At 46.5% G+C, this 26,537-nt stretch overlaps 1 protein-coding gene across 1 annotated transcript in view; it reads right to left on the bottom strand.

Moving 5' to 3' along the window:
• The window catches only part of Ephb1 (EPH receptor B1), a 257,860-nt gene that overhangs the window by 126,174 nt on the left and 105,149 nt on the right, over positions 1–26,537 (bottom strand). Inside the window, exon 2 of the mRNA XM_027933877.2 lies at positions 8,438–8,593. Within this exon, the coding sequence (XP_027789678.2) occupies positions 8,438–8,593 (156 nt within the window). The remainder of the gene's footprint in view (positions 1–8,437; positions 8,594–26,537) is intronic.

Consider the following 26,537-nt stretch of genomic DNA (forward strand, 5'->3'; position numbering starts at 1 on the left):
TAGAGGAGACCCGGAAGGGCAGCATTTCTGATGGGACAAACTGAAACACTGGCTGTTTAGTGGCTGGCAGAACCCGTGGTGTCAGAGGCTGCAGCCTAAGTAAACACTCGGCAGTGTCCCAATCACAGGGGAAAAGCCATCTTCTTTCCACTAAGCTCTGTGCTGAAGTGAGGATCATAGGTTTCATCCTGGTTGCCCTATTTGGAGAGTTTTAATGATCAATATGAGAAACTCAGAAAGGCTAGCCAGATTGTCTGGGGAGGGCATAGTTCAGGAAATCATGTGCTTTAGGGGTAGATTGTTTAGCTTAAAGGGGACAGTTCAGGAAGGATGAGAAAGTTGTCCTTAAAGACTGACACCACTGGCCTGCTGAACATGGGTCCTCAATGGCCAACCAATGACTGGGAGGGCAGAGTACCCATGCAAAATCCAGAAAATCTCTTCGACAATAATGGGTGATGGCTGTTAGGGATGGCATGGAGCCATCCCGCAAAATATGAGATGCCTTTCATCACAAATACTCAGAAAAATAAAAGTGGAATGATCACCTGCCAGGGTTGTGGAAGAGAGAAGGCTGACATGGTGGGGGATCTTGGGTGGCAGGGCTTATGGGGCTCTCTGAATGTTAACAGTCTGTGATTCCAAATGCTCCCATGACAAAATGCTGCAACAGAAAGTCTATGTGTGTGCCTGGCTATTAGCTTAAAACTTAGAACTATATGATTTCTCATAAAGGTTATACACCTTGAGTCAAACAACTGTGAAAAGAATTTGTAGATTACAGAAGTGTGAAAGCACATTTACACAAGCCATGCTGACCCTTCTTGAAACAGCAGTGACAGTTATAAATAGCTTTCAGCTTGCAGCCATGCTACCTCCATTCTGCATCCAGGTGTATAAGCCATCTACCTGGTCGGCCCAGGGTGTGAGTCCAAATGCAGGTACTTGGTGAAATGGCTTGCCCTAACTCTTGTTGATCTATGACCTTTGTCTGAATTTTACCTCAAGGAAAATACAGACTATCCCCTGCCAAAAAAAGAAAAATACAAATGAGTCAGGAGTGGTGGTGCATGCCTATAATCCCAGCAGATCAAGAGGATGAGGCAGGAAATTGCAAGTTCGAGGCCAGCCTCTGCAACTTAGGAGGCCCTAAGCAACTTAGTGAGACTCTGTCTCAAAATAAAAAAATTTGAAAAAGGAGGGGAGTGGCTGGGAATATGGCTCAGTGGTTACACCGTGCCCGTGGGTTCAATTCCTGGTACCAACACACACACACATACACACACACATACAAATGATCTATTCTTTTTTTTTTTTTAACATGCAACATGGATCATATGTCAGGATAAAATCAAGCAGCCTTCTGGGGTATAGAATAGAGCACACAATGTGACTTTTACTAAAGCTCTGGTCAGCAAAGGGTGAAGCCAATGGCGGGTAGAACAACCTTCTGTTAATATGTCGCAAGCTCTCAATTAACAGAGGCAAACACTTGTGAAATGGTCTACTTTTGGAAGGTATTCAAAATCATCCCCAGTGTGCAGCATGTGGACAAATAGGCAGTTGCTAATTCATAGCACTGGATTCCTGTCTCAGGTGGAGCACTTGTCGCCACAGGGCATCCTGCCCTCTTGAGCTGGAGAAGCCCTCCCTGCAGTGGCAGCCCCAGAGACTTCCTCTTGGCTTGATTTCCTGCTAGGTGTGTGTGTGGGGGGGGGGTGGCGGAGGGCACCATCTGGTGAGATCCATGACCTGTTTATATCCCCAAACCACTGGGCCCTGCATCTGAGCTCAGTCACTTTGCATCTGCCTCAGTTTCTCCCTCAGCCTCCCTGAGGCTACTCTAGTCCGACTGTGCTCCCTGGATTCCATTCTTTTCTCTTCCCTTCACTGCTCCTGGCCCCCAGTTAATGCTGTACCTTGTAGGTCTCCACACTGCTCTGGCCACCTGAAAAATGAAATGAAAATGGGGGCAGAGCAGGTGAGAGGACATTCTGAGAACGAGTGAGCGTCTACACTTGAAACGCTCAAACCCAGGCACACTCATAGGAGCATAGTCAAATCTTACCCCACGCCTCCTCATTCACACACACCTTTGCCCCCTCGGGTTCAGCCTGCTAATCCAACACAGAGGACTGATGGGGAGGCCAGGCCCTGTGGTTCCAGTCAATGGAAATTCACACAACAGCCCTTGTCCCAGGATCACAAAGCAGAGGACAGGGACCTAATTCTCAAGCAGTATTCTCAAATGCTAGCAGCCTTCAGAACCACCTGCAAGGTGTGTTAGAACTGACTGCTGAGCTCCACCTCCAGAGTTTCTCATTCAGCAGGTCTAGGGAGTGGCTGAGAACTTAGTCTAGCATGTTCCCAGGTGACAATGCTGGTTCAGGGACTGCATTTAAAAATCAATTAGTCTAAAGGAAATCATCATCAGCAAGCTTGCGGAGCATGACCCAGCCTGGAGAGCTCAGAGCAGCTGTATGGGACACTCACATATGACTCCCTGTCATCTCAAGGCCCTTCCCACCTTCTGGACCCTTTCCCACCCAGCTTGCCTAGAAAGACCAGGACCTGGGCACTGGAGCTGCCATAGTCCTGGGAAGTCCATGTGAGGGACATGGCCCCTGTGCTGCAAGGACAACTCTGATGCACTGTGAGGGTGCCCTGTGAGTTGCTCCCCTGAAAGAGAACTGCCAGCCTCTTAAAAGAGGGAATGCGAATGTCCAGGAGAGAAAGCAATGGGAGAGAAAGGAGAGGATTATGACCCCTCAAGAGCAAGAGTAATGGCAAATCCCATTCATCTCCATGACCACCCACCACACCACTCTAAGAGCTCCCAAATTTTAGCTCTCATTGAAGTTGTGGCCCTGGAAGTAGACAGATCTGAGTTCTTTTTTAAATATACTTTCATTTTGTTTATTTATTTTTATGTGGTGCTGAGGATCAAACTCAGGACCTTGCACGTGCTAGGTGAGCGCTCTACTGCTGAGCCACAACCCCAGCCCCAGATCTGAGTTCTAATATGGGATTTCACTTACGTTATATCATTTAATTCTCCAGACCTTTCCATTTGAGTTCCATCCTATCCAGTTTTCCCAATGAGGAAGCTCATATTTTAAAAGGCTATCATTTGTCCCAGGTCATACCATCGGGAGTCAAGCTCAAAAATCCCTGTTCTTGCCTTCAGGGGGACCTCAGAGAGTGGCTATCATGGTGCCTTCTCTTCTGAGGGGACAGTAAAGGGGCTCAGAGGACAAGGTGACCTTGGAGCCCCTTCTTCATTCCATTTCTGCGCTCAAAACTGCAGAGGGACACCCAGTGCATTTGAAGAAGAAATAAAAGAAACAAGACAAGCACTGGCTTGCCTCTGTGATCCATCAAAATTTCTCCCATGTGGGTGACAGAAAAAGGGTTTTTGTGGTCAGAAATGTAACAAGGTAATTATTTTCACACCAGTCCTTCCGCATAGTTTTTCACAGACAGCAATTTTATAAGGCATAATTATCTATTTTCACCTGCTTCATAAATTCCTCCTTTCCGTTTTGTCCCCCTGGTAAACTAGAAATTACTCAAAACTGAAGCTACGCATCACAGCGTTTGGTTTCACGTGGCTGTGCACTTCCCTGTTCCTGTCTGGACACTCCCTCCGTCTGATTGACCTGGTCAAGCTCTACTTGCCATCTGACCCTGCTGAGGAGAGAGGAAGTAAGTCTCGCTTAGAGGAGTCAATGAAACCCTGCTTCCAAAGAACTGAGGGTCAGTCCTGTTGGCCACAACTCCTGTCCAGATTCTTGGTTCCTCTCATCCCAGTGAAGAGGGCATGACAGGTTCCCTCCTCCTTGCCCAGCATGCCTGGCTGCATGACAGTCCCCTTGTCAGGTATTTTCACCAGGATCTTCCAGCTGAGGCGACTGTGTGGTTTGGGGCCACACAATGAGTTCTGCTGTGACGCTCAGAGAGGGAATCAAACCTCGGCTCCTTCTGACATCCCTTTTATTTTCAGATCTCTAACATCCTCCCATACTGGAGGCTTTGATATCTGCAGCACTCTTCACACTTTCCAGGGATATAACTAAAGCAAGTTTTAACATCGCGATTGAGAGTTTACTATGAGCCAGGCACTGTGCCAAACACGCTCTAATATGATTTTGCTTAATCCTCATAACAACTCAGAAAGGCATACATTAGCATGAAGTTGTGAGACTGAAATGACAAAGGAAAGAAAGTTGAGAGAGTAGACCAAGGTCACAGGGAAGCAGTCAAGACTCAAATGTGCATCTCTGAAGTGCCCAAGGCCATGATGATTTGATAAGCTTTACCAGGACCCACTTGAGACTGCAATAGTTTAGAGATGCCAGGACTCCCCTGAGATATCAAACACATTAATTGAACTTAAGGAGGGGTGGTAGGAAGCCTGGTTTACAGATGATGGGTCAGAAGCACAGGTAAAACAACTTGGGGCTTGCCGGTCCCATCTAAAATGAGAGAAAGCAGTTTGGGGGACTGAGCCCTCAACTTGTGAGAGTTGCCATTTCTTCTAGGCAGACAGTGTCAGAATTAAATTACCTTAGAGGACACCCAGTGGGTGTCCATGTGCAGAATTGTTCGCTTTGGTAGGGAGAAATCTCCACAACTCTTGGAGTTCTGGAAGTTTTCTGTGTTGATTGTGGTGAAATGGCAGAGGAAAAACAAGCAATGTGTTTCTCCTACAGAGTGAGGAGGAAGGAGCTTCAGCAGAAGGTCAGCAAGCCCAAAGCTCAAGGTCAGTTCCGGCTCCTCAGCCCACAACTTTCCCAACTGTCCCTGCTGGTGGAGCAGCACGTGACCCTTGTCCCCTCCTCTGTCTCCTCCTTGCCTTAAGTGGCACACTGGTACTTTCTCATTGAAGGTGGTCCTCACTGTCCAGGTAGCCTGGCTTAGACAGCAAACAGGGGTGGGAAGGCACCTGTGGCCTGCTGTGGCTTCCCCCACAGCTCCCACCTCAGCCCATGCACAGATTGGGAGGATGAGGCTCTTGTGGGGTCTGAGCTGGTATTGGGCCCAGGCTGGGCAAGAGAACCATCAGCCAAACATTCGTGCAGCAGTTCTAGAACAGCGGACCTGGCCAGAGGAGGAAATAAGGAAGAGGAGCTGGGTGTCCACAGGCCAGCAGAAGTCATGCGATGGCAGATTCGGAATTCAGAGCCCCAGAGTTCACTGTGCCACTTCTGAGGTCACACAGAGCCCCACACTAGTCCCTTCCACACTGTCTGAGGGTGTACCTACACCCTGTTGAATCTACTAATAAGGTTCAAGGACAGGGGTGCCAGGGTCTTTCAGAGGAAAAAGGAATCCCTGGTTCTTGCAATAAATTAAAAAGAAAAGGAAGAAATGTTCAAATGGAGCAACATTCTCAAAGTTCAGATGGAATAAATGAACATTTTAACACTACAAAAATACAGTGAATATATACGTGCTGGCCCCAAAAGATTAACAGGATTCATTAAAGATGTTAATTCTTAGTGTACTATGTGGTTTTGTAGCCTTGTAAGAGAGCACAATTTAAAGTTGTAATATTCTTTTAAAAATGTTCCTTATTGTTGGTGAGTGAGTGGACTGTTGACATCATCTCATTCGTCTAGAGACAGTAGTAACAAGTCAGACCAGAGGTTCCTGGGAGTTTGAGGCCTCAGTTCTTGGACTCTCCTGACACTGATCCCTCCTCCCACTCACAGGACCAGGACACTGTAGACCCTGGGCAAATGCTCTGGACATCGAGGAGACTGGTTCTTAACCTGGATCCCCAAGCAGTAGCACATGTTAGAATGAATGTGCTTTCCTTCTTCCCCTGGAATACCCCCCATGCTGAGCCAGATCACAATTATTTTTGGATGGGACAGATGGAAGACTTGTATTTACGAAGTGAATAAGTCCTCCCTGCCCAGGCCCCAGCCAGTCTCTCTCAGGCTTGGCTGGGCCCCTGCACACCTGCCCTCTCTACCTGCTGGGCCAGATGGGGGCCCCAAGGCCACAGTGCAGGGCTGTGCCTTGCCTCAACCACTCCAGATATGCTCCTTGTATTTGAAAAATTATTTACTGTGGTGATGTGTGATGCCTTTTTAAAAGAACAGATGGCACCTCCAATTAGAATGCTTTAAAAGGAAACCCTAATGAGAATATAAAAGCCAACAAATTGACTTTTTCATACAGTACTTCCCTGGCACACAATAAATCAAATATATAATGAGGCTCAATAAAATAATGGCTTTATTTACACTTGTTTTGCCTGGCATGGTGTTGCACCCCAACCCTGCTCTCTGGGTCTCCTCAACAAGCACTGTGCCCCTTGCAGGTGGAGGTTGAAGATGGATGGTGCATTCGGGAGCTGTCGGGCCTGGCCACCACAGCTACGTGAAGATTGGAACTATCTATTTCTAGTCTGAGCCTGATGCTCTATATCTGGGGGTTGAAGAAGCAGGGCTATGTAAAGGTATGGCAGCCGTGAGAGACACACAGGCAAGTCCAGCTCCATTCTGCTCTGGGCAAGGAAGGTGCTCCCAACCCCTAAAACTGGACTCAGGATATGGGTAGGTAGAGTGGATCTACCATGGATAGACTGGAGGCTTCATTTCTTTCCAGGAATTGGTCCTATTTGTTCATGTACGTCAGATAAAGTGGCTGGAAGACAAAGCTTCAGAAATAAACGAGAGAGGTGATAGAGCAAGGGGGACAGTTGCACATTAGCATTCTGAGCATCTGATCACTGGCCTCCCTTCCTTCTGGTAGCCTTATTCAAAAGTGGGTTGGATTTACAGGGTATGTCTGCTAAAGTGGGAAGCTGGAAGTCTCAGGCTTCTACAGGCATGAATCGATGTGCAGAGGGAGCCTGAATAGTGACAGGATCATGAGCAAAGGTGGAGGGGACTGTGTTCAGGAGGTGAGCCGTGAGACCCTGGGCAAATGCTCTGGACATGGAGGAGACTGGTTCTTAACCTGGATCCCCAAGCAGTAGCTATTTGGCATCCATAAGTGTCTTCTAATGAAGAAGCATTAAACAATGCTTTGGAGGCTCATGGGAGACCCTCCCCCAGCGGAGTCTCAGACCTCAGTGGAGGATACACCTCCACAGAAAGAAAGTTTGCAGAAATGGAATTATTTCTGTTAATCTCCACCCACCAGAGAAAGAGGTCTGGGGAAAATCAGTTTACAAGAGGATGAGCTTTTCCTCAGCTCAAATCTATAAGCATTGATCGAGCCCAGGACCTTGATCTAGAAGACACTTTCATTCCTCCTCTGTACCCAGCAAAGGTTACATTTGCTACAAGGAAGAATTCAGAAATTCTTCCACTCACAGTCCAGTTATTTTTTCTGTCTATCAAACGGCAAATATATATGAAATGTCCCTCTGTGGCCTTGTGCCCTGGGGGTGGGTATGAGAGATTGGGTACCCAGAGGTGTAGGGATGGTCCTTGCTCATAGCAAGCAAGCCAGTGCACACAATGCAGAAAAGAAAGTTCTAGCATGATTAGAGGCTCACCTGGAGTATTGATCCCAGCCCCTGTTAGGAATACTGAAAAGAGAGATCATCACTATTTCAGACTGCAACCCTTAGGGAAAGAGGAACAAAATCCCTAGAATGCTGCACACAGAGAGAGTAGTGTCTCCTGCCTCCTGTGATTATGGAGGGAAGGCTTGGAGGAAATCACCCCTGACCCTGCCAGGAGAGCAGAGCTGCCTTCAGCTTTGGCTGAATGACTGGCTTTTCCTGTAAAGCATATAACAAGTGAGGGGATGAATCTGCTGTATGTACATCCTTGGAATTAATGCCTCATAGATGCACTCTGTAGTCATCTTCTGATCTTGTCCTTTAGAAGAACACAGGTGCTACACCATGCTGACATCAGGAGGAACACAGGACGATGAATATATGGTCCTGGCACAGAAGGACCCTCATTTGGTAGTGAGGATAAGACAATCAGAGAGTAACTGGACAATTAATAAAATCATGAGAGCATTAGGGGAAGCATCATGGAAGATATATAGGAATCCCAGTGAAGAGAGGAGATTTTCAGCTGTGGGGACCAGGAGGGGATTGGAGGAGAAGTCTGGAAGAGTTTACTAAGAGTTGTTGCAGTATTCTAGTAGATCTTGAGTTTGCACTCACTGTACTCTCCAAGTTGGCATTTTAACCATCTGATGGCCAGAACTTGTCCTTCTGGGGTGAGAACTTGGCCCTCCCACCTGGTAGGAGTACAGAAGAAAGAACATAATCCTGACCTTGAGCACAGAGAAGGGTTCCATACCCTGCAGCACAAGAGCTTTCTATTTCAGCACCACGGCCAGCACTTCTGCATTGCACTGCAAGGAGAGGATGTCTTCTCTCTCCTGCCTGGGGGTCCACCATGGACACTGACAAGGACCCCAACCCCCCAGCCCAAAGCCCCTACGAGACACTTACTAGTGCATGCCACTTCCGGGGGATCAAAATCTGCTCGGTAATAGCCAGTCCGACAGGTGCAGATAGGAGACGCCTCTGAAGGAGAACGGCTGTTGGAGGGACAGTGGGAGCAGCCCTCAGCTTCCTGGCTGGCCTTGAATGTCCCTGCAGGACAGGCTGGAACACAAAGAGATTATGTGAGAATTAATGGAACAGTAGCAGCTTCCTGGCATTGGAAAGTAAAGGATTCTGCCCTCTTAAATGGGATATGGTGAGCACCTCATTTGGAGAAACTTCTTCTCAATACTTCCAGTTCTTCAATCATCCATAGTGAAACACACTTTTCTGGAACCAATGGCCTCTCTCACTGGAACAATGTGAAAAATGATTCTTCCCTTTTAGGTGTGTCAAAGATTTAATTGATAAAAATGAATCTACTGTGTAGCTCTGTGCCTGGGACGTAAGTGCTCTGGACACAGTTGGTTTCCTCACCTTTCTACCTGCTTAACAGCCATAGCCTTGCCCTGAGCCATTCATTGGAGGAATCTAGCCCTACAGCCTCAGAAGGAAAGGGGTCCTGGTAGGCTGTGGACCAGATCTATGGTTCTTAAATGCCATGTTGTGACACACAGGAAAGCACAGTGAGGTGTGTTAACACACACGTGTTATGAACGACAGTAAAGGACTGAAACCCATGAATGACTCTTTAAAAAGAAATTAAAGTGGCTTCAAGGTTACTGCCTTAACAACATCCTTCTCTCTTAATTGCATTTTGATGTGCTTGCAGGGGTGGGGCAGGAAAAGAATGGCTTTGCAAGCGGTGCACCAGCGAATGTGTCATGCACTTGGTATCATCTGTCATGCAGATGGCAATGGGAAAGGTTGGGAACACCTGCTACAGCTCAGTGCCCACCCAAGATGATCTCACATCGAAGCAGCTCTCTCTAGTTCACTGTGGGATCAGCTTAGGGTCATGTTCTGCAACATCTGCTTTCAGTTGGCCCCTTAGCCTTTGAGCATGTCTCCACTACAGAAACCCTCAAGTCTGGACAGCTGGTCTCCTTGCTGATCTCTCAAAAAGTGTGAGCCTGCCTGTCCTACTTCCCTGAGGCCTTCCTCACCATCTCAGTCCCAAACTCTTCCTGTCCCCATGATACCTGCTCTGGCTCATCCTCCTTTGAGACTGGATAAGACTCACTGTTTCTTCAACACACCTCACTAATTCATGTGACGAACATTTACTGTCCACTTCCCAAGAACCTGAGCTTGGGGATGTGGCCCACTTTTAAGGACCTCTTGATCTATTATAGTCACACTGTTACAATACAATGTGATTGTTGCCTTACCAGAAGTACCATGAGAATGGCTTCTACTTATACAAAACTCATCTTCCCAAATATATTGTTCCCTCCTGGAAAGTGCCGAGCATTCTTTAATAATAGCAGTAGCCACCATCTGCTAACTCGTCTTGCTAAGTGCTTTACATGTCTTACTCTATGGGGTGGCTATTATTATCTCCATTCTGCTAATGAGGAAATTGGGACCTGGAGAGGTTACAAAAGTTACCCAGGATATCACAGTGGGAGAAATGATAGTGATGATAGACATATAAGCTCTTTGAAAAACATCCACCACTTTTCTGCCCAGACAATAAGGAAGAATGGTTTCTTTCCTTGGCTGTGAATGTTTTCCCAGTCTGATGCTCACTTAAAGTGAGTAAATGGTTTCAGTTACTTTGGATGTGCCCTGGGGTGGGAGCCCATCCTGAGAAGCAACCTTTGTGAAGTGGAATGCTCTGGAATGGTGTATTCTGTGTAATACAAGTTCTCTGGGTTTTTTAACACCTATTGTTTTTGCAAAAGAGGTCTGTGGTAAGATATTTTGAAAGTGTGAATCTACAAGGTTAATTTTGTTTTTTAATTGCAGCATTCCTCAGAACTTCACAAAACGAGAGGATATAGAATATTATGTCTTTTTTTCACCAAAAAGCCCTCCTTTGCCAAGCATCCCCTGGGACTCACTTTCCATGAATACACGGTTAGATATGACTTCCTAATTGTCAGGAAATAACAACTTCTGCTGTAACCCAAGTACAAACAGACCACTTGCTGACCCCTCTCAGCACATTCAAAAGAAACTTCTCTGAAGAAAGAAAAAAAAAAAGAAATTAGCTCAACTATTTACTAAATAATCAATCAATAAAACACCAAAGCAGAAAACCCTGAATGACAGACCCTGAATGCCCTAGAGTCTGGCTCCCTGATCTATCTTACCAAGACCAAGCAAAAGCGTCCTCTACCCTCCTCCCCACCCCACCCCCCCCTCTCCTTTTCATCTTTCCATTATTCACCATCTTCCTCTGTAGAACACTCAGCCCTTTTGGTTGTCATTCTCCAACAATTCTGACCCCTCTAAGTTTTGGAGCAAAGGAGCACAGACAAGCCTGGGCCCTGCTACCTGGATGTAGAAAGACTCAGGCATTTGTATTTGGTCCCTGCCATTTTCTTAATGTATCAGCCTAAGAAGAATGAAGTGTTTTCACTTTCTTTTCCAGCACTCAAAGTCCTCCTCACTTTACATTTAATATGTTAACAGCACAATCATCCTGATATCCACAAGCGGCAGAAGGATTTGCAGAGCGCCTTTCTCTGAGATTTCTGATAGAGGATGGCAGTTCCAGAGGCCACACGGGTAGGAAATGGAGGAGAGTGGGTCCCAGCTGGACTTTAGGGAAAGGGGCTCAGACAGAGGTGGGGTGGGAGGTGCCAGAAGGCGGGGGGGGTCTGACTCTTCCTCCCCAGAGAAGTGAGCCCTGGAAATTCTGGATCTGCTTCCTGTCTCTGCTGTTCTTACTAGGGTGAACTCTAGCAAGTTATATGATCTTCCAGAGTCTCAGTTTGCTCATCTGTATAAAAGGATCCACAAGACATCTATCCTTCTCACAACTCCCCCGGGGTCCCCAGAATTCAAGAAACTCAAATACCAAATGCAGCCACCAATAATGTGTGTGCCACCAATGCTGATAACCCTCCATCCCGATTGCAAAGTTAGAATACAAAACTCAGAATATAAATTTGCAGTTCCAAAGAGGGCAAATAAATCCTGGAGCCAAATGGGAAGAAGGCGTTTCTGTGTAGGTTATTTCTGTTTGGCTAATTGGCGAGTCATTAGATCTATAAAATATATTTTAGCCTATAATTACAGAATGGATGGATTTCCTCAATATTCAGATTTCATTAATATATTGTTAAAATCTGTGTCTAGGCATCTCCTAATTTATGAAGAAGCAATCTTCCTAAATTCACTTGTCCAACCTTCAGATTGTAACTTGTAACCACACTGGCCTTATATTTTGTCATTGAATGAATGCTTTAAATAATGGTTCAAAGTGGCAGGCTAGTCCACAAATCCTCTGTAACTCATCTGGTATTAGACACCACTAATAAGAAATAGAAGTTAACCATGTTGCTATTTTACTAAAAAAATATGCCTTCCCTTGAGGAAAAAAAACAGTTTTAATTGGAGCTTTGCAGTTAATGCTGACAAAGAACACATAGGCCAATAGAAGCAAATGCAAATGACCCTCAAGGTCAGGTAAGTCACTTGGCACACACAGAATGCAGCTGGGGATGGGTAATATAGTAGGGAATGGTGGGGACTTTGGCAGCCAGGAGCCTGCACATCTTCTGTCTCAAAAATAATAAACACTGTGATCACCTAACCAAATACACCTTAGCACTTTCAAGCAATTTCAAGGTGGATAACACAGTTCTTGGCTTTAATATTTCAAACCTCAGGGGGTTGCCATTCTTGATACAGGATTATGGTCAGTGCTGTTCCTAAAGTTATGAGCTCCTCATTTCTGCCACCAGCCAGGTGTCAAGCTGGAGGAGAGGGCAGAGAGCAGATTGGGTTGCGGGATTTGGGGAGCTTCACCCCTGATGAGGGAGGCAAGGGGTCGCTGCTTCTGCTACAGCAGTGCGCATGTTCTAGCTGTGTGTGAACAGGGGACCCATCATCCAGGATGCACACCTTTGGGGATCTTTCCTTGTAATGAGATTTCTAAGAAATGTCTTTTTTTGTGGCAGCCAGGAGGCAAGTTTCCAAAGGCAGAGAGACCCTGATCAAGAAGGACAAAGCCAGAGGAACTGGAGAATTAGGAAGGGAAATTGGGTCAGAAAGGGTCCAGCCTAGGACCTCAACAGGGAGAGTTTCATTACTATTCCAGGAGGTGGGTGGGAAGAGAAGAGCCACAAACAGCTTGCTGTGCATCAGTGGAAGACCTTGTTCAGAAGGATACCTGTAAAGGAGGCTGTGTGTTGCTGACATGGATGTGGCCCACAATTGCTTTGTTTTCTTAAGAAAGAGGGGAGGGGTTTTCTTCCCTTCTTTGCAAATGCTCAGAGTTCAGATAAGAGATCCAAGCTAAATTTGCAGAGTCAAAGCAGCTGGGTACCCCCTTACACCTCCTTTCCATCCCTGACTTGAGCAGAGGGAAAGAGACAAGACCCTTACCCCACCCCTAAACCAATGTCTTGCTCCTTCTGCTAGGCAAAACACACACTTTATCCTGCTTCAAGCAACAAGAGGCAGATCCATGTCACCTCTAGCTGGTATCCAGAAGGTCACCTTGAAACGCCCACCCAACTTCTCAGCGCCTCCAAGATGTAACAAATTACCCGCTGCTTACAATGCTCTTGAGGACGCCCCTCCCCTCCTGTCCCTGCATGAAGACGCCCAGTGACACTGAATCCATCACCTACAGTACTATTACTTTATAAAGAAACAGATTAAGTGTCTCATAAACAGAGCAGTGATTGAGATAATGGAAGGCGCCTCTCGCCCCATCTGCAGCATCAGGTTATGAAGCATTTCCAAGCAGCCAGGAAGAGGAAATTAATAGAAGCAAGAGGGAATAACCACTTTTATGCAATTTCCTCAGGAGATAGTGGACCATCTAATCTTTATTGGGGCCCTTTAACCTGTCACTCAGCACTCACCAGAGCCTCTTTAGCTCGCACAATTTTTCTTGATATCTAAGGAAGATAAGATGAAAACCTCCCAACATTATTTTATAATTTTTGAAGGTGGAGGGTGCACGTTGCTTCTGTCCCTCCTCCCTCGATGGAGGCCTCCGAAAACATTTTTATGCAGCAGAAATATAGGAGAGCTTAACTATTCCCAGTGCATGGTCCAGGGGGTCAGAGCTATTCTGCAGGAAGAAAGTCTCTCCTTGCATTTTAAATGTGGTTCTTCCCTCCACCGCTGCCTCCTGTCCTTGCTCTTTCTTTTTAATAATCTGATTACTTCTCCTGATCTAATTTTTTTTCCCCAAATGAGTTTGCAAAGGTTCATGCCAATGAATATTCATCCGCTGCTTAAGAAACGGGTGCCATTTTCTCCAAGCAGGTGCAGCCCAGCAGCTGGCTCTGGGAGGTCTGCCTGCCTCTCGGGGTGACAGTGAGAGGGGAGAGGCACAGGCTTCAGCCCAGGGCTCATTGCTCCCCGGACCTCCCCTTACCTCCATGCTTTGCTCCCACTCTCTAAGAGAAGCCAAAGTGCCTCTTGTGGCTGCTGCTAAGAATTGTGGGTATGGGAAGAGGTGGGTGTGGAGGAGGTGGGTCACAATTCTGCACAGCTCTTCCCATAGGTCTTGTGGCCTCTCATTGATCCTGGCATCTAGAGACCCTCTTGCAGCCAAATGTCTCTGTCACCTTCATGTTACTGGTGGCTAACACTATGGGTTCTTGACTCTGAAAATCCAGACAAGGGTCTCCCTGACACGTGGTGCCACTGAGGTGCCTGTGCTGGGATTCCCCTGTTTACTCTCAAAAGTGACCTCTGTTTTTTCCCTGAATAACATTGGGACATACCATGGGGACCCAGGGCCTTATGGGAGCACCCAGTTCTCCTTATATTCATGGCAATGCTGAGAAAGCTGATGGCAAAGAAGTGGTGACCATCTATCTATCCATCCATTCATCCAGCTACTGTTTCAGCTCTCTGAAAGTTGGCGCAAGGTCTTGTCATCTCTATATTGTCCTTTTTCTCATGCTTAGCACATAGGCATGCTCATTCTATGGCTAATTGACCTGAATGTTCACCAAAGGCCTGTTGTGATGAGACCCAGATGGTAAAAGCTATGATATATAAAAACATATCATATATATGTTGATACACGATATAACAACAATAAACATGATCTTGATATAGAGTGTGTGAGGTGATGGGCACTTCCATACAAAGTGTGTATCCTTATAGATTTCCAGCAGTGTTATTTGATGATGCCTCTTAAAAGCTCTGAGATATTCCAAGCTTTTATTCAATAATTCTACTTCTAAAGAAAAAGCAAGCAGATGTGAGAAGAGAGTTTTGTTCATGGATGTTCATCACAGTGTTATAACAAAAAAGGAGGGAAGAAGGGAGGGAGAAGGGAAGAAAGAAGGACTTAGAAGTCTAAAAAGAAGGTATTCCCTAAACAAATCATGAAACATTAATGTAATGGCATACTATACAACCATTAAAATTTTGTTGGGAAAATATTCGAAAAATGGGTTTTAAAACTATATATGTAGTATGAACTTCATTATATGCACACACACCATGCTCACTAAAATGAAAAATGTGAGTGGTGGTATCACTGGTGATTATGGCTTTTCTGTTATACACACACACACACACACATATATATACACACACATGTATGTATTTATATGTTCAAACCTTTGATTCAACTATATACATATATGTATGTGTGTATGTATACCTTTCATAAACAAAGAAAATCTCATTCACTACATTTATTTCATTATTATTATTATTATTATTATTATTTTGGTACCAGGGATTGAACCCAGGTGTGCTTAACCACTGAGCAACATCCATAGCCTTTTTTCTTTTCTCTTTGGAGGCAGGGTCTCACTGAGTGGCTTAGGGCCTTGCTAAGTTGCTGAGGCTGGCCTTGAACATGCACCATTGCACTCAGCTTCATTCAGTGCATTTTGGAAATTTTCAGAAGACACAGAAGTATGGATGTCCAACTCTGATCCCCGAGAGCTGAGCTGGGCAGGGAAGGACAGAGAGGGCCATGTACTGATAAAAAGTCTACAGGATGTGCTTGTGCCAGAGGTCTTTAGAGGAAGGGAGGGTGGAATGGAGCTGGGAATTCTGGGGAAATCCTGTCTGGGGAAGAGTGGATGTAGGAATGGAAGCGTGAGGCCAAGGGAAGGGAGTGCACCAAGACTTAGGGACACAGGACCCCAGCTTCCCTGGGAAACCATGCAGGAGCCGTAGCTGTGTCCAGGACCACAAAGAATTTAGAGGCCCAAGGTGGGAAGTGGGTGGGGGCATTTTCCTCTCTGTATCCACCTGGGCATGTGAAGCCAAATAGGTCTCTAGTTCTTGCCTCCCTTGGCCCGGTGCCAGCCGTAATGGCCTGTGCAGTTGGGACACTTAGCTCTGTCAGACACCTGTATCGCTCATGGTGACACTTGCTGAAATTGATGAATAGAGCAGGCCTCATGACATAGACCAGACTGTGACTAGCAGTGCTCTTCGGCTGCACAGAGAGTAGCAGCCGTGAATGTAGAATGTAGCAGGGTGGAAGTTGTTGAAGAAGTGGGGTCAAGGTGGGGGGGCTTTGCCATGATGGAAAGGGGAGATCATGGGTCAAGATAGGTGGAGGAATAAGGTCCCAAGAGGAGAAGAGTAGTTCCTCAGGTCCTCAGTGCTGTTTGCTTCCTATTACATACCCGAGCCAAGGCCCTTTCTAGCAGTGGGAAGCTGATTTGGGCATCGAAGCCTCTTAGAAACAAGTCCAGGTCAAGAAATTTGTAATGTTTTGAACAACCAACAATAAAAAATTAAAAAAAAATAAAAATAACAAAAAAAAAAAAAAAAGAAAGAAACAAGTCCAGGACTGGACACTATAATCCTGGCTCAAAGCCAGTGGTTGGAGAGTGGGTGTAGCCAGAAAGCAAGCCCAGGTAGCTTCTAATGATCTAGGTTAGCGGTTCTCAAGCTGCGGCTTAAGGCCAGCACTGCTATGGACTGAACATTTTGCCCCTCCCCCTTAGAATCACATGCTGGTATTCAGAGGTAGGGTCTGTGGGATGACTTCATGAGGCAGAGCCCTCTTAAATGGGATTAGTGCTCTTATAGGAAGAGATGGAAAACAGGTTGCTTTTTCTCTATTCTCGGCCTTGTGAAAAATACCAGAAGGCAGTCATCTGCAAACCAAGCAGAGGGCCCTCACCAGATACCAGATCTGTTGGCATCTTGATCTTGTACTTCCCAGCATCCAGAATTGAGAGAAATAACTGTCTGTTGTTGAAGTCACCCAGTTGGTGGTGAATTTGTTACAGAGACCAAACTAAGGCAAGCAGTATCCGCGTTATCTGGAAACTTGGAGAAATATAGAATCTGGGACCCTAATCCTGACCTGCTGAATAAGGAAATCCAGGGATGGGAATTGAGTTTCACCAAGCCCGCAAGGTAACAATGGCACAGTGACAGTCTGGGAACTGCTGCTGCAGGCCACCTGGTGGAACAGAGCCACCGTGACCTTGACTCCAAAAAGTTGACATTTCCTGGGGTGTGAATTTTTTTTATAATATGTTGACATTTTTTAAAAATATATTTTTTAGTTATCAATGGAAATTTATTTATTTATTTGTGTTGCTGAGAATCAAACCTAGTGCCTCACACATGCTAGGCAAGTGCTCCACCACTGAGCCACAGCCCCAGCCCAGTCCTGGAGTGTGAATTTTTAATTAACTCACCCTCTGAACCTCAGGCTCCTCACAGTATCAAAGGATGCCAAGGTAACCTCTTTCTCCTAGCTAGTGAAGATCAGCGTGAAGCTGACAAAATTCCTGGAATAAATCGCAACGAGATGTTTTCTGCAAGGATCCAGGCTAAATATTTCCATCAATTTGCTCATTTTTTAGAAAGTATTTATTAACTACTTACTATATGCAGGGAGCTGGGCTAGGCACTGGGATTGATCAGTAGAGGTTCTAGTGGGGGAAGGCAGACTCTCCATGGGCAATTACAACCCATGAGATCAGTGTGGTGTAGGGAGGCCACAGCAGAGACCTAAATCCATCTGGGAGAGTCTCCGAGAAGTGATATCTAAGTGATGATGTAAGAATGAGCAAGAGTCATACTGACCGGTAGGGGGGATGTGGGTCAGTTTGAGGAACAAGACAACCCTCCAGGTGGACTGTGACCTGCTGCTGGCCTGTGTCCCTGCATCCCTACTGATGCCCAAAAGCGCACCCTACACATTACCGCCTCTTAAGTTGGGCGTTCTTCTCTCCCTGGAGTCATTGTTTGCATACCTAGTGCTCTGGTGTTGGGTTCACTGTCCCTATGACTTTGAGAGGTTTGGAGGTGACAGGAGGAGAGGGCTCACAGCAGACAAGGTAGGGTTGGGGCTCACACAGAGGAGAGGACTGAATTGGCTCCTCTTGCATCTGATGGTGTCTGTTTCCTAAATCTGTCTCCTAAATGCTAGCCCAAAAACAGAACTGGAGGAGCCCTGCAGGGAGGAGGGTGGGTGAGTCTCCAGACTCAGGGACCCTCAGTGTGGCCAAGGGAGCCTTCAGGACTTTAGGATGCCACAGGGCAGAGACCTCTGACAGGTGACCACCGCCCCTGAAGGTGCAGCATTACCTACATGCCCCCAGCCCAACAAAACAACCAGACAGCCAGGAGCTGCTGAGAGCCCCCCGGGGCTGGTTCCCCATCTGTAGCCCAACAGTGGGCAGAGCAGGGAGTGCTTGGGCACTTGGAAGACAAACACAGGGGGAAGAGAGAAAGCAGGAGGGAGAAGGCCTGAGCTGGGAAGGATAACCCATCCATTGACAGAGGGGATCTGAGGTCTTTCTCATGCCACCCACAAGTGGGGACTCAACTGAATTTGGCTCAGCTTGCCTAAGAACAGAAGGGAAAGGGGAGGGCCTGGTGGGCATGGTTGGGAGGCAGTTAGCAGGCCCTTCCTGTCCCCAGCCCAGCCCAGCCCAGAAGCAACAATATCTTGAACTGTTCCTGTAGGGACACCCTGCACCTGGAGGCTGCACAAAGAGGTGAGAGCCCTGGACTAGGAAAGGAGGCAATAGGGGAGCTAATGGGGAAGTGGCCACTGGGAAGAGACTGGGAAGGGGCAGGACCTGGGTCTGCACTCTTCAAGCTCTTCAGACCTTCAAGGGAGCAAACATGGTGGAGGGAGTGGGACAGAGGAGGGTCCCCACAGGACACCATGCAGGCCTGTCCTCTCCCAGGGCCCATGAGGGCTTGGCATGGTGGAAAAGAAGGACCCAGAGATATAAATGGACTTAGAAGGATGCTCAAGCTCTTCTTTCTATGGAATCCATCTTAAAGAAATAATCACCCATAGCTAAAAAAAAAAAAAAAAAAAATAACTCTGAGGGTATCCATGGCAGTGTTGGTCATAACAGGAAAGAATTAGTAACCACCTAAAAACCGTATATGGGTGCGCCATCATTTATTTAACTGACTCCTTATGACTCCCTTTTGCAAGGCTCAGTGACATGTGAAATATTGGTTATTAAACATTGATCCATGAAAAAAACATGTCCACAAATAATGGGAACAAATGGTATCTGTGAATACCATTTCAGTGCTTCACTTTTTATTTTATGGTACTCAGACTACGGATGGTTTTCTTATTTTTTTTTCTGATCTATATTTTTCAAATTTTATGCAGTCAACTTACATTGCTTTTTTGAATATAGATTTTTTTTTTTTCACGTAGGTCAGAGGATAGTGCTAGCAAGGAAGGTTGTGGAGATGATAAGACACTGACAGGTCAGTAGAGTACAGGTGGCCTGAGGTTGGCACAAGAAGCCTGTCATTCAAGCCCAGTCTGCCTACGCATCATTGCATGTAGCCCCAAATCTGCCTCCTTACCACTGTCATTATCCCCCGATAACTTATATGCTGACGGAATAAGTGTGTGTCCTTTTATTTGCATGGTCTCCTTCATGCAAAACATATCCACACCCTGGGGACACTTTCTATGTGCCCAGCTTTAGACATCAGAGAGTTGTTTTCCTTACATTGGGTAAGAAGAGGGTTATGTTCAGAGAATCAGGTATGTAAGGGGCCCAGAGGGTCTTCAACTCAGAAGCAAGTAATTCTCAAGCATGGGGCTCCAGGGTAGGGCCTGGTCTTCCTTTAGAGTGGAAATGCCACAGCCAGGCAGGAGACAGGGAATCATGTGGGTGCTTATGGACCAGAATACAGAAAAGGAGAGGGTTAGCCCGTTTTGGAGGCAAGAAGGGGGGTATGTCCTTGATTGGTTTGTTGGTTGGTCGATTAATTTATTTACTTATTTATTTATTGATACCAGGGATTAAATTCAAGAGTAATTAAACACTAAGCTACCTCCCCAGCCTGTTTTATATTTTAATTTTGAGATAGGGTCTCCCTAAGTTGCTTAGGGCCCTGCTAAATTGCTGAGGCTGACCTCAAACTTGCAATCCTCCTGTCTCTGTCTCCTAAACTGCTGGGATTACAGGCGTGTACCACTGTATCCGGCTGGCAGCCAGGGGAGACTCCTAAGGGAGGGTGTCCCCTGCCCACTTCCTGTCACAGCAAGGTGCTTCCCCAGGTCAGTAGGGCTCAACAGAGAGGAAGGTGAGGGGCAGATCACTTTGGTCACCCTAAGGGGCCCAGGTTGTCTATCACCACTGGGACCCCACTTCAACAGAAGAATAGGGGAATCCCCAGCTGTCCCCTCCCCTGGTCCTGTCTGCCCCCTATTAGGGCCCAGCTGCCAGTGTTCTAAAAATGCCACCAGTCTGGTGGCTCTGGGCAGTGAACAAGCAGGACATATGCTGGCAGTAGGGCTACTTCCTGTGTTTTCAAACCAAAGTGTTTACCCTTTGAGAAAAACCTTATTTTTAAGGACTTCCCCTGACACCAACTTTGATGGATTCTGTTAGAAAATAATTTATAGCCAGGTTCTTCAGATAAATGAAGGTGACCTCTTGCTGAGTTTCTAAAGGCTGGACAATGGAAGGAGGCACAGGGCCTTCTCTTCTGTCCAGGGCCGGAGCACCGGCTGGCCCCCTAGGCACAAGCAGGTTGGCAGGTCTGGGTGTTCCCACATCTAGAATGTGCACCGCTTCACCTGCGCCCTCTGCTTTTTCCAGAGTCAAGATGGAAACACAGACGTAGAAAAGCAGCCATGTTCGGAGGCATCCCACAAATCTCATTTCCCCTCCCAAACTCTGACAAGGCAAATAGAACTCTTCTTGGCGAAGGTTGTTATTGTTTTTCCTTTTCCAGGCTTTCTGGCCTCAGGGCTTTGGCGAGTTCACAAATCACTGACCATAGGGTAGGAAAAGACCTGAGAAATACCCTGAATCAGGGACCTTAATACACAGCACGGGGACTACAGCCAGCCCCTTCACCTGCCAAGGCAGACATTGCAAATCAATCCCAGCACTTGTTCCCACCCAATGCCCACGTCATCACTGACCCTCCAGGAAGATGGCACACCCTAGATCTGTGATGAGGGAAGTGAGGCCCAGAGAAGGCAATTACTTAGCCAGAGGTGCACAATCAGCAAGAAAATGGACCAAGTCAGAGTGTCACCCACCAGTGATGGCCCTGTCATCAGGATGGGCCAGTAGCAGCTCTGAAGGGCTCACCCCTACCCCTCGCCCACCTGCCTCAGCTCTTTCTCCTTCTCATCTTGGAGGTCAGCCCCACCACGCAGCCTCCTCTGCACCCAGGAGGCCAGGGTACCTAATTATCCTCCCTGTGTGCATCGAGGAAGAGCTGCATTATGTTTAAGTGTAGCTAAGAGGTGCCGCGTCTCCAGAGAAGGTCAAGTGCTGCATATGTATAATATAAGATTAAGATTTTCCCCTTCTGTGATGTACTTGATAAAATAATTCTGCTTTGACCTTTACAGAAACCCAGGAGTAAAAATGGGCACAGTGGAATTGCCAGCTTCTCCCCAGGTCACAGAATCAGACATATAAATCTGTAATGATATTACACAGGATTCAAGTGGGACAAGTAAGCAAAATAAATAATTTTTTTTTTTTTTTTTTGGTAATGACAGAGCAAAAGCTTTGAGGCTGAAATTCTCAAGCTGAATAAGCAGGGCTGTCTTGGTAGAGAAGGTATGGGTCTCCTTCTCCCTGTGCTGATCTGGCCTTGCCCGCACTCCATTACAGACACGGGCTGTGGACCTTCCTAGAAGAAAGTCATAGAAAAGTGGCCTGTCCAAGTTCACAAGGGAATCCAAGTCATACCCTTGCTGGGTCTTTGGCCAGGTGTCAACTCCTAGATGGCCGTGAGAGTGGATATAGCATTTGTTCCAGGATCAACTTGGAAAAAGTTAAATGACCTTGAGTCCTAATCAATATCAAAATAAGATTATACTCATTCCAAAAGACTTTTCGAGTTGGAGTGATTATGACATACCAGAACATTTGCACGAGGTTTATCCAAAAGGTTGAAGGCAGACAAATTTGGCAGAATCCATTTGGTGTGACCAATGACTTTTGCTCAGGATCTTGAAAAATGGGGCTTGTGGGTTCTGGATAGGGAGGACACCTTTCTTCTGAGCAGAGGAGCAGGTCCCACCCTAGGCACGAGGCCCTTGGAGGCTACGTGAATGGGCCGGAGCAGCAGTGAGAGGGTCCTGGGGAAGAGGCCGGAAGGGCTGGCTAGCTGTGCTCTCCGAGTGACCCTGTATTCCCAGGGGCTCAGAGGTAATTTCCAAAGTGCTCTGTGTCCTCCCTGTTTGCAGTTTCCTGGGTGAACATTAGCATCACCCACTGCCTTCAGTTTGTCAGTTAAACATGATTAAGGGGAAGCCTGCAGCCAGGATCAGAGGTGTTAAGGATGCACTTAGCACTTAGAGCTCGGTGTGCACTTAGGGGAAGCCCCAGCCCTTCAGCGGAAGGAGCCTCAGCAAAGAGGCCCCAGAGGAGGGACGGCCCAGAAGAAGGAGTGGGAAATAGAGAGCCGTGCTGCTGAGCAGCTAGAGAAAGGAATGGCCCAAGGCAAACAGCAGGACACCGTCCAAGGCTGAAGGAATGATGGCACCTGGCTGGATAGGAGGCCACTACGCTGGTCCCACTGCAAGAAGGAAAGATCCTGCTCTCTGTTGCCACCATTACCTCCCAGGCCTTTGGAGTGGGACCAGCAAAGTCCTCTTATTCAATAAGGGACTGGCATGTCCTACTGTGCACAGGGTAGGGTTGACGTCCACCCCAATTTAGCACCTAATTATTTCAGTGTACCCTTCCACTGCCAGATCTGTGTCCCAAGCTGACCGACACCTGTTAAAACTGGTTATAAAATTATATTGATATAAATAATAATTATTTTATTAACAATAACAATGGCCCGCATTTAAATAAGCATTCATCACAGACCAGGCACCTTGGTCCGAATGATCTCAATTCAGTCATATAACAGCCCTAAGAGATATGTGCTACAGTTATTCCCATTTCACACATCAAGCAACTGAGGCTCAGAAAAGGTTAGCAGCTTGTCCAAGTTCCCACATCTGGTGGAACAGCCAGGAATGGAACACAGCCAGGAATGGAACACAAACCTGACTCCAGAAGTTTGATAGCTCATTGGTTGGAGTATTTTTAAATCAAGTAAATTTACTTGGAATGAACAAAGAAATGAGTTCTTGGGAAAAGAAGCTCCATTGTCAGTTACAGACTACTACCTAAGAGCCATGCGGAGGAAGTCCTATGCCCTGTGAGAGCTCCAGTTTCCTCATCTGAAAAATGGAACAACAGTGTCTGCCTTGCAGGGTTGTTCTGATGATTAAATGAGATGATATAAAATGTTTGGTGTAGCACCTGATGTACAATAACTGCTTGATTAAAAGTAGCTGTTACCTTTTTTATTATAATACAATGATGTGTTCACTATAGACAACCTGTCATCATCTTGCTAATACTTTCTATTTTTCAAAGTCAGCATCTGTCCCACCACGTGGGACATTCCCATCAAGGTTTGATAAAGCATGGGCTTTGGCTTGATTCACTAAGCTGTACGGATATAAGCAGAAATAAATCTGCGTGGCTTCTGGGAAGTGACTTTCTTATGTGTAAGAGGTGGTTCTTCTTCTGCCCTTCTAGTTCTTGGTGGCTGGAAAGCAGACATGATGTCTGGATTCATGCATTCACCTTGGACTGTGAGGTGGAAATTGTGTGTGATATGTCAGAGATAACAGGTAGGATGCACCTGGGTCTCTGACATCACACTGGAGCATCATGCCAACCTGTATTTATTTATTTATTTATTTATTTACATAAGGAAGAGAAGAAGCACCTCTGCTAGTCAGCCTGTCTCTCTCAATGTGTGGGCATATAAATTTCATAAAATACGTGAAAGATAGTAGCAATCCCATTTCATTGACAGTGACACTGAGGCTGAGAGAGATAAAACAACTTGCCCAATATTTCCCAGCTAGTCTCCAACAGAGGCAGATTTTAAAGCCAGGTCTTCCTGGCATCAAAGTTGATGCCCTTTGTGATTTCTCTTCTGGGGGCGTGGGCATTGTGCATTTGTGGATTTGTGCATGAAGACTAAAAACTCCCATGTTCAAGTGCATATGAATTCAGATGAGAGACTTAGGAGAGGGACAAGATGCATTTCTTTTCTGTTCACTGAGGGCATCTTGCCCCACTTACCTTGCTTCCAACAAAAGGTAAAACAAAACAAAAACTCTGGTCTATGACACATGCTGGATCTGAGCCCTGCTAAGTCCTGACCTGATGTGATCATGGGATTTGTGGACATGGTCACTGTGTACTCTGCAGAGACCTTCTCTGAAAGAATTATTCACCTTTACCATGGTTTCTGGTGAATAGAGGGAAATGGAGAGAGCATACATGTTGGAGGATTGGCTGCATCTTCCAGAGGACGCCCAGGCTGCCCAGCAGCAGGGTGGGTGGGAAGTGGTCACTGACCCTAACTGCTCCCGCCACTAGTGGGTGCCAGCTTCCTAGAATAGAAGATGTCTGTTGTTTGCATGGCATATTGAGACCTATAATGATTATTCTTTACTGACACCTTAGTCCAGACACATCAGAAGAGACTACCACGCTTATACCAACTTCCCAGATAACTTTAGGACGAAATGTTAGGGACAGAAGTGGCCAGTCTGCCGTCCGTCGGCATCAGGGCACAGAACAGAGATTGTCAAGGAAACCAGGTGCCTTTGGAGCCAGGATTTCCTCACCATCTGACTAATAATCATCATAATCCTATGAAACTTCATTATTGAATTCCCCCCTTACCATTTCTACCCGTAATGCTCGTTTGTTAATAACCAAGATAAAGGTCCATAAAACAATATTGCTCCCATGTAACTTGTCTTTCTCCTCATTCTCAATAAGAATCCAGGATTCCATCAGAGGAATGTAAGCAATTCACCAAGACGTGTCAATTATTTCATGATGACAGGTATTCGATTCCCAAATTCATCAGTGGGGGCTGAAAATGTATCGGTTCATCAAGCAAAGCACATTTCTTGGAAGCACTCTCACCATTTGGGAATCAAATAATAATTGCAATACCAACACCTTGACTTTCTAATGGAATTTTTCAAGGAGCTAAAGGGTTTTGACACATTCCTCCACCAACCTATTCTCAAATTTATCTTCTTTGTAAGATTCTGAAATAATGAAGGCACTAGTTCTGTGTTTTTTTCTTCCCATTTTGCAAAAGAAGCTCAGATTCTCAACTCAGAAGCAGAGTGATTTACATAAACAGAGCACACCAGAGGCAAAGAAAATATCATGTGAAGGTTCTTTTGATCAGGGGCTCCAACCACTCAACCACCCAGCCTCAAACACATCACCCCTTGGATCCAAGCTCTGGACTGGCTAGCTGTCCTGGCTATAAGAAGCAGAATAAGCAAGACTCCCCATATATTGGGTGTTCTGAATAGTCTGGAAGATCTTAAAGTGGGAAGAGTGTTGAACTGAGTCTTGAGATGAGAAAAAAATCATGCATATGTTTCAGGAACCCCCACACCTACCCCCCAGTACTGAGTCTGGCCAGTTCTACCCTTTTCTCACTAATCCTTCCTGCCCTCCAACTTCTGACCTCTGGGAGGTCATCAGAAAACTGATCAGGCCTATCTGGGTTGGCTCCGTCCTAGATGGTGCTGCCCTGGCTTCCAAACCCTGGGATGGACACTCTCCCACCACCCCAGCCCACCTGTCTGCACTCTGTGTAGTCCAGAGCAGAATAACGGAAATGCAAAGGGGCCCTTCTGTGGCCATGAAGTTAACAGGAAGCTGCTTCTTCCTCTCCAAGGCCCCAGCCTTTCCTCCAGATGCAAGCCGATTCCTTTCTCCTGTGGGGGGCCTCCTCTCTGCTCTTAATCAGGGCCGCACTTGAGACCTTCGCTCGGCCCACTGTGGATTTATGATTTAATTTGTGTGTATGGCACTAAGAAATGATTTCAGGGCTGGTCACTTAAGAAATGATTAAAGACCATCATTTCCAACCCACAGCACTCCCTGGGGGAAGGGAAGTGGTTTGAGACAGAAGGAGGTGTTAATAATACACTGAGATGGACGTGTGGCAGGGGACGCCAGTCACCTGGGAAGATAGAGGCAGGGAGGGCGGGCCCAGCGCCTCCTCGATAGAGGCTGTTTGTGCACGTGGCAGAACCCGGCGATGTGGACAGGCCGGGTCCTCAGAACACGAGGAGCCACCCACACCTTTTGTTTGTGATGCTAACTTTGTCCAGGCAGGAAGATTCTGTGAGAGGGGGGCACATTCAAAACCCATGCCCAGCATCATCGGAATTTCAGAGTGGTAAACCTGCAGTTGCAGGTGGAGATTTCAGTGTGGAGGGAGGAAAGACCAGCTCAGAAAGGCTCAACGCTGTAGAAGCTCTCCGTGTGTTGAGATTTGCACGCAAGGGCTCTAAATCACCCTTGACATCGCTTCCCAGCAAACAACCAAATATCACATGGTACCAATTTATGTGGTGTGGCTATAAAAATTCGGAGACCTGGTAATGAGCTTGGGAAGATGTCCTCAGATTCTCTCCAGGAATCCCTCCAAGTCGGGGCCGTTCTCAGGACCCCCTGTG

This window comes from Marmota flaviventris, chromosome 8, assembly GCF_047511675.1.
Source record: "Marmota flaviventris isolate mMarFla1 chromosome 8, mMarFla1.hap1, whole genome shotgun sequence".
NCBI lineage: Eukaryota > Metazoa > Chordata > Mammalia > Rodentia > Sciuridae > Marmota > Marmota flaviventris.